This window comes from Hippoglossus hippoglossus, chromosome 14 (genome assembly GCF_009819705.1).
Source record: "Hippoglossus hippoglossus isolate fHipHip1 chromosome 14, fHipHip1.pri, whole genome shotgun sequence".
Lineage (NCBI taxonomy): Eukaryota > Metazoa > Chordata > Actinopteri > Pleuronectiformes > Pleuronectidae > Hippoglossus > Hippoglossus hippoglossus.
The window spans coordinates 11,592,471-11,599,923 of NC_047164.1; the positions used below are offsets into that span (position 1 = coordinate 11,592,471).

The following is a 7,453-nucleotide window of genomic DNA, read 5'->3' on the forward strand; positions in this document are numbered from 1 at the left end:
ATGTATCAGTGTGAGCAGGCCTGCATCTAGTGATTATTTTCATTATCATATAATCTACGAATAATTTCTTCAATTGACATTCGCACATTACAGGTTATCAGTCAGAATTACAGGATGTGTCTTTATAAATAATAAGGCTACATTAATAATATTACTGTGGGTGTATTATTTGGTTAGTTACCTTTATAAAAACCGTTTTAATAGAGAGAATTGCGTGTTGTGGTGTTTAACTGAAGCTACTGCTGCACACTCCAGCCCACTAGGAGGCAGTAATGCTGTTAAAAAGACAACAAACGAAGAACTACCATTGATCTCTATGGCAACGACAACTATCCGCTTGCTGTCCTTTTAGCTTTGCTGTTAGCTTGTTAGCTTCTCATTGTATCTGTAACCTACAACATTAATATTAACTTTTCGCTGACGTTCTTGCCGATCACGTTTTCAAACGTAACCAAAGTGGTTAGCTAACACATTTCAAGTAGTTGTGAATGCGCAAAAGACCAAACTAATGAAACTGGCCGTGAGCTAACACTAGCTAACCTACAGCAGATAGCGTGTGTATGTTTACGTGGTAAATGTAAATGGCAGACTTTTGGAACACTGATACCGGAGAAGCTGTGTATCGCTCCCGGGATGCCGTGAAAAACCTGAGAGTAAAGTAAGTAGCTGAAGGTAACGTTAGCATTAGCCTAGTCATAAAACTCCTGGTTCAGGTAACGTTATTTCAACACGTTGTTTGTCTTATTCCCAAACTCAGGGTGCGTCTAGAGAGGGTGACCTCCACAGCAGCACTCTCCCATCACCTCCAGCAGGAAGTTCTGTCCCAGCAAGACAGAGGAGCCATTGAACTGGAAACCCTCACCTCACAAGGCCAGACAGGTATTGTTAATACTGCTGGGCAATCTTACACTTTAGTTTCCTCTGAACATAATCCACAGATTATTGTATAATGTACTGTACTCATGTGTTGCACCACTTTCACCAACTTACCTCCATCAACTGACCTGCAATAAAGATTTTAATTTACCCCTTTCCTGTGTCATCAGGTGATAATGAGGAGGAACTGGAGGTGGGCTGGCAGGAGAAACTCTTCAGTGAGGTAGAACGCTTAGTATCTTCATCCCACAGCATATTATAATTATAGACTTAAGATAAGATATCTTATAGTTATTTTGGTCAATTATAATGAACTTTTCCTTTCAAAAACGACATTTGCCACCTTCTCCATCTCCTTGCCAATATGCCATTATGTCTCTCTGTGGCTCCAGTATGAGATGGAGCTGTTCCAGAACGAGGCAGCATGTCAGACTCCTCTGGACCGGCAGTACCACACAGAAGTCAAGGCCCTGAAGAGGGCCAAGGGCCGACGAAATCACAGGGTCTTCACATACACTGATCATGACCGCTACACCAACTGCCTTCCATTCCACCAGATGGTAAGTTGCATCCTATTTTCTAATAAATAAAGCCCAAGTACGATGCATTAGATATATAACAAATTGACATATTTCTTGGAGGGTCAACCTTATCCTTCGTGGTATCTAAATCCAAAACCACTTTTTACACCTACTTGCTACCCCCATGATTAGAGACATTCCCTAAAGACACTGCCAAACAGAGTGATTACATTTTATTCTGTTGGGTGTTCTGTCATTTGTGATCGCTATATGTTTATGGCTTCTTTGACACTTTGGTGTTACATGTTAACCAGACTTCCACACTTCCAGCATACGTGTTGTAACTTAAAGAGGTAACAGCCTTTCTCCTGTTGTATTGCATTTCAAAGTGAATGTGAAGAGCACAAATTCTACAATTGTTGTCTGCAACTGTGTTTTTGAATAGCTTTTTGTTTTTGATCCTGAAAGCAGCACTCCAGTGACGTATTGACCACAACCAAATCCAGCCCCACCTTCCTGGCAGAAAGGATGGCCAGCATAAGACACAGATGGCAGGACAGACGTACCATGTAGGTGAACCGCCAGCAGACTTATTTAAATGGACTGATAACACTATAGTGCCTTACATTGTGTAAATGCAATGACAATAGGATCAAAATTCATTATGAAACTTTCATTCTTATGCTTTTTAATATTTTTGTTATTGCTTCTGGTGGATCTGGTGTATTTTGCAGGGACTCTAGTATCCCAAAAACAAAAATCATCAACTGGGAGCCCACAGAGGAGTTTGTGAAGAACAGTCATGTGGTGAATAATGCTATGCAGACCATGCACATCATGGGAGACCTGGGCCCCCCCGGAAGGTAAGATCATAACTGCAGTGTTCACTTCAGTCTTTATTTTTCCACATGGGAAGTTTGCCTTGCAGCATGACAAAAACTGACCTATTACTTACCTATTCATTAGTGTCAGTTTCCACCTGGTATTAAAGGGGACATAGCATGCCCATTTTACCACAAGTTGATATGGTTCCTTGGGGTCTTAATGAAATGTCTGTAACATACTTTGGTCAAAATACCACAAGGATCATATAAAACAGCACCCTTTTTACCCTGTATAAAACAGCCCTCCACAGAGCGACCTGTTTTGAGTGCCTGTTCCTTTAAATGCTAATGAGCCAGCTCCCCCCTCCCCCCTCATGATTTTAAACGATATAAATTACATATTTTATATGATATAAATTATCAAATATGCATCCCATACTTTGTATTCCCCTTGTTGTCCTGGAGTTTTAATTTTCCCAATCACATAATTAAATGTCCCCCTCTGCCCATCCACTACAAGCACACAAGCAGACAGACAGAGAGAGAAAGAGAGGGGTGGGGGGGCTATGAAGACCATCATTTACCCCCGAACCCCGACATTCAACGGGTACAACAACAAGCGGAGAAAGCAGAATCGCGGGCTGACCTTATATATACAGTCTATGGGGCTGACCAGCGGAGAAATGCTCGTCCCGTGTGAACAGCCAGGCGGCTGCGCGCTTGAGAACGGCGCTGCGCTGCCTCGCAGCTGCGCTTCCGCGTCCGGTGTACCCCGGCGTAACTACTGTAACCCGGCGTAACTACTGTAACCCGGCGTAACTACTGTAACCCGGCGTACAGTAGAGCTGAACACTGCGGAAGTCTTCCACACAGCTGGCAGTGTGGAAGCGCCGCTGCGAGGCAGCGCAGCACCGTTCTCAAGCGCGCAGCCGCCTGGCTGTTCACACGGGACGAGCATTTCTCCGCGCTGGTCAGCCCCATAGACTGTATATATAAGGTCAGCCCGCGATTCTGCTTTCTCCGCTTGTTGTTGTACCCGTTGAATGTCGGGGTTCGGGGGTTACAGTAGCGCTGAACACTGCGGAAGTCTTCCACACTGTTGGCTGTGTGGCGCTGACACAAATTCCAGCTCACGCACGGGAGAGCGAGCGGTCGCGCCCGAGCAGCTGCTGCAGCCTCCCAGTCCCAACGATCCAGACAAATGCCACATGTGAGTGAATCGCGGGCTGACCAGCGGAGAAATGCTCGTCCCGTGTGAACAGCCCGGCTGCGTGCTTGGGAACGGCGCTGCGCTGCCTCGCAGCCTCCGGTGTAAACCCGGAAGTAACGAGGGTGGGGGGGGCCAAGACCATGTAGGGAGACTTCCAGTTCCTTGTTACGAAACAATACCCAGGAAGCGCAATCGAGTCGTTCAAGCATGACGTTTCTGACTTAGAGGAACTATAACAAAACGCGCGAGTGTTTTTCCCCCAGAGTTTTTGGGTTGGTAGACATGCCAGATACCCACATTAACCTGTAGAAGCACTAACAAAGTGGAATTTGCATGCTATGTCCCCTTTAACATGTGAGCTGTATTTGGATGTGTTATGTAGATGATGAAATGTCTCCCTGGTTGTCCTAAAAAAATATTTTGCATCGCTAATTTTCTAAGATCTAGTTCCATAGCACTACGAGATAGCAGAAACTTTTTTTAGCCAATCCAACAGATTGCAAATCTTTTTGCATAAATTTGCACCTGCATTAATAGTCCATATCTAGACAAAATATTCAGATACAGGTCTCATGTTAATATTAGACAAAATTTGGGAACAAAAGGTCATATACATTATGAAATGTTGAAAAACTGCTATTTGCAGGATGCTCTCGTAGCTTAAGTGAAAATCTAGCTGCGTTTGTTATGTGGTTCCGTTGTGATTTTTCTCTCTGTGTGTTTTTGTTTTTTCAGACTGGGTCGCAAAGAGAATGAATATTTGCTCTGTACAATAAAAACAGATGGCAGTGGAACAGTCGTCTTAAAACCAGACTTCAACAAAGGCAGAGAACCCTACAGGCAAGTTCCAAATGTCACAGTAGGTCCAGCAATAACTGATATACTGTCATGGTAACACGTTTCAAAACAAGTGCATGACCCACATGCAAATCTGTACACCACACAGGTCGTTTTAAAGTTCACTGCTTTGGTCAAGACTGAAGTATATTGACAAATACTGGATGACGGTTGTGTGGAAAAAAAAGAAAACAAAACTCTTTTTCATTAAGATAAAGGAATATATGCTTCTCGATTAATCAAAATAAAAACAATATGGTGTCTGTGCTGTTGAACAGGATTGTAACAGAGGGGGAAAGGAGAGAAGTTTGGCGACTCACTGTGGAGAATATATCCACAGCCATGAAACCAGAGGAAACGGACCGGGAGCAGAACATGTACAAAGATGTGAGTTAATGTAAATCTACTTTTCTTCTGGACCAGGGTAGAATTATTGATTATGGGGTCAAACAATATTATTATGACATGGATTCTTCCACTCTTCTCTGTTTCTAGCTGTATGCAAGACACAAGGATTACCTCAATAGCCTTGTTGGACAGGACTTTGAAATGGTAATTTGGTCATTTCATAATGGAAATGCCCTTTATATTTTTTCAAAAAAGCGCACAAATCCTCACTTTTGTGAAGCTGTGATTAAAAAGTATCTTATTTTCTTTTTGAAAATTAATTGAAATAATTGATCAAGTATTAACACAAGTCAAAATATTGAATTTGCTTTTCAACACTTATATTGTTGGTCCATTTTTGGCCTTTTGCACTAACCAGATGTCTCTCCTCTAGCCTCCTGTAGGTATTCTGCGTTACTTTATGAATGGAGAAATAGGTGAGTAGCAAGACTGTGGTCATAGCTCCCGTTTTAAAATGAATTGTCTGTCAATCAAGTCTCCTTCTTATTTCTACCCAGTCTCAGCTCAAGGTTTTGAATATGATAACCTATACATCCACTTCTTCATGGAGCTGCCCAACAGTAAGTCACATACAGTATATGGCACTGTTTACATGGTGGTACTTACTGTAGGTGTTGTTGACACCTTTTTTTAATGAGTTTAATTAAATTATGTTCAAATTGTACCATTCTTGTTTGTTTAAGATTGGTCCAGCTTGCCGTTCCAGTCCCTCTCCGGGGTTACCCAGACCTGCCGAACTAAAACCCAAGGGAAGGTGTGTATACTGTAAAATAAACTGGTGAACAACCTCAGAATGTTTCTACTGAGATTTGTCACACATTCTGTTTCCCCACAGGAAAATGTAGCTTTCTTCAGTCACCCCTTCAGCTTTGAGGCTTTCTACATGAGTGAAAAAGAGAGTGAAGGTTAGTATCAGCTATGGAATATTATGTTTAAATAATTCGTTTTTTCTGGTTATTTTGTTCTTAATTTAAAAGACTGATACTTTCTTTTTATTTTAGAACCAGTTCCACAGTGGCCAGTGCTCTACTTCAAGGTTCTTTCTCTGGACTCCTGGCAGCGCTATCGAACTGAAGGCTATGGATATGTGCTATTTCCTGCCATTCCTGGTATGTTATGTACATTGAAAAGCTGTGGGTTTACATTTAGGGCTGCAGTGAATAATTTTGGCTGAAATTGTCGTTTACAAAAATAATGTTCTCTCAATCAAAAAAAAAACATGTGTGTGTGTAATTTCATATGTGCCAGGTAATCACAAAGTAACATGCCACACATGGAGACCCCTTCAGACGGGGACAGTCTCTGCTCTGAGACGCTTCTTTATTGGAGGTTCTCCAGAGCTTGAAGACCACAGCTATGTCCGAATACCAGGGACTTTCAAGGTAAGTTCTATCCTCTGAGGAAGCTCTTTGTATGTGTAATACAAGAAAGTTTGCTATTTTCTTTACTATCTTTTCAGGTAACTCCTAATGGAAATTTCCTGTAAATAAACGCAGCTCTGGTTACATTCAGTTTTTTGATCTACACCTGCATCCTGATGTAGTTCAACTATAATTTTAAGTGAATATTTTGGAACTTAAACTGTCCATTCTCCATGTCTTTTTGATTTTAATATTTCTATATGTGTCTGTAGGGAGAGAGGCTGAGTCGCATTGGCTTTTCCACTGAAACCACAGGAAGTGTCACCTTTAATCTGCACTGCATGCAGCAAGCCAGGTAAAGGGACCTGGGTTATTGTGACCGGTAACCTAATGCATAAATTCCACATAAATTCCACCACAACAGTTAATCTACAAAATCACAAGCAACGCAGAATCTTTGGAGAAGAAGCTTCATCTTATTAAGGTTCACTGAACTGACCACAACAATATACACTGATTTCAGAAGCCAAATTCAGGTCATTCAGTTTATCAGAAACACATTGATCAGGTGAAACTCTCTTGAATAGAAACTTGAATTATTCAGCTTTTGAGTAAATTGACATCTCAGATTGAATGTGTGGTTATTATATCCATGTTGTGTGTTTTCAGGTCATTTGTTGATGCAGCCATGTTGAAGAAGAGGAGGCAGAAAGTTTTTGACCAGTTGGGTGGTTTTAGTCAGCAAGGAGCCGTCTGCACCATCATGGGTAAAGACATTCATGATTGCATACTCAATACTTCATATGGCTCAAGTTCCAGAGATTTTACATTTTGAATATCAGTTTGAATTGTGAGATCAACTTGTAGTAAATATATATTGTTACTTAAGTATATGTTTTCCTCTGTCAGAGGCCTTCCACAGAGCCAGAAGAAAGATGCAAGACGCCAGAGAGAGCCTTCCCAGAGACCTTATCAACACCACCTCCCAGCTCCAAATTGAATCTTCCACATAGGTGTGAATAATGCTGTAGCACTGTCACTCTGTCAAATAAATAACAAAAAGTGCCCAAACGGTGTAGACATACTGATCAGAGGTTTAGTATTGCGGTGAAATTAGCAGCAAGTATTAATCGGCAATTCAAATGTTGCACAGTTTCTGTTTTTTCCTGATAAGACAAAACACTGATGTACCGTAACGACTCAGAGAAGGAAAATTGTGACTAATGGTTATTTATAATCTGTAAAGACAACTTACATGGAGGGAGGGGGGAATAATTGGGGTATAATATGGATTTACATGGTGATTTTGTGGTAAAGGAGAAAAGCCATTAAATCATCACACATGCTATTCTTTGTACAGACACCGTGAAAACTGATGTAACGGACAATAAATATATTTTTTTAGATTTGACCTGT

The 7,453-nt window shown here is 41.4% G+C and overlaps 1 protein-coding gene across 2 annotated transcripts; it reads left to right on the forward strand.

Annotated features, from left to right (window-relative positions):
* The first annotated feature begins 309 nt into the window (after positions 1-309).
* On the forward strand, positions 310-7,448 carry mks1 (MKS transition zone complex subunit 1). Of its 2 annotated transcripts, none has more exons than XM_034607363.1 (18): positions 310-658; positions 758-879; positions 1,047-1,099; positions 1,269-1,436; positions 1,866-1,966; positions 2,132-2,260; positions 4,167-4,271; positions 4,547-4,655; positions 4,764-4,820; positions 5,050-5,092; positions 5,174-5,236; positions 5,360-5,430; positions 5,512-5,581; positions 5,678-5,785; positions 5,925-6,058; positions 6,310-6,392; positions 6,707-6,804; positions 6,947-7,448. In XM_034607363.1, exons 1-18 carry the CDS (start codon positions 582-584, stop codon positions 7,048-7,050), a joined length of 1,695 nt encoding a protein of 564 aa, XP_034463254.1. In that variant the 5' UTR covers positions 310-581; the 3' UTR covers positions 7,051-7,448. The 2 variants fall into 2 exon arrangements, with proteins under 2 accessions (XP_034463254.1, XP_034463255.1); XM_034607364.1 differs by having other exon boundaries at positions 1,869-1,966.
* The last annotated feature ends 5 nt before the right edge of the window (positions 7,449-7,453 follow it).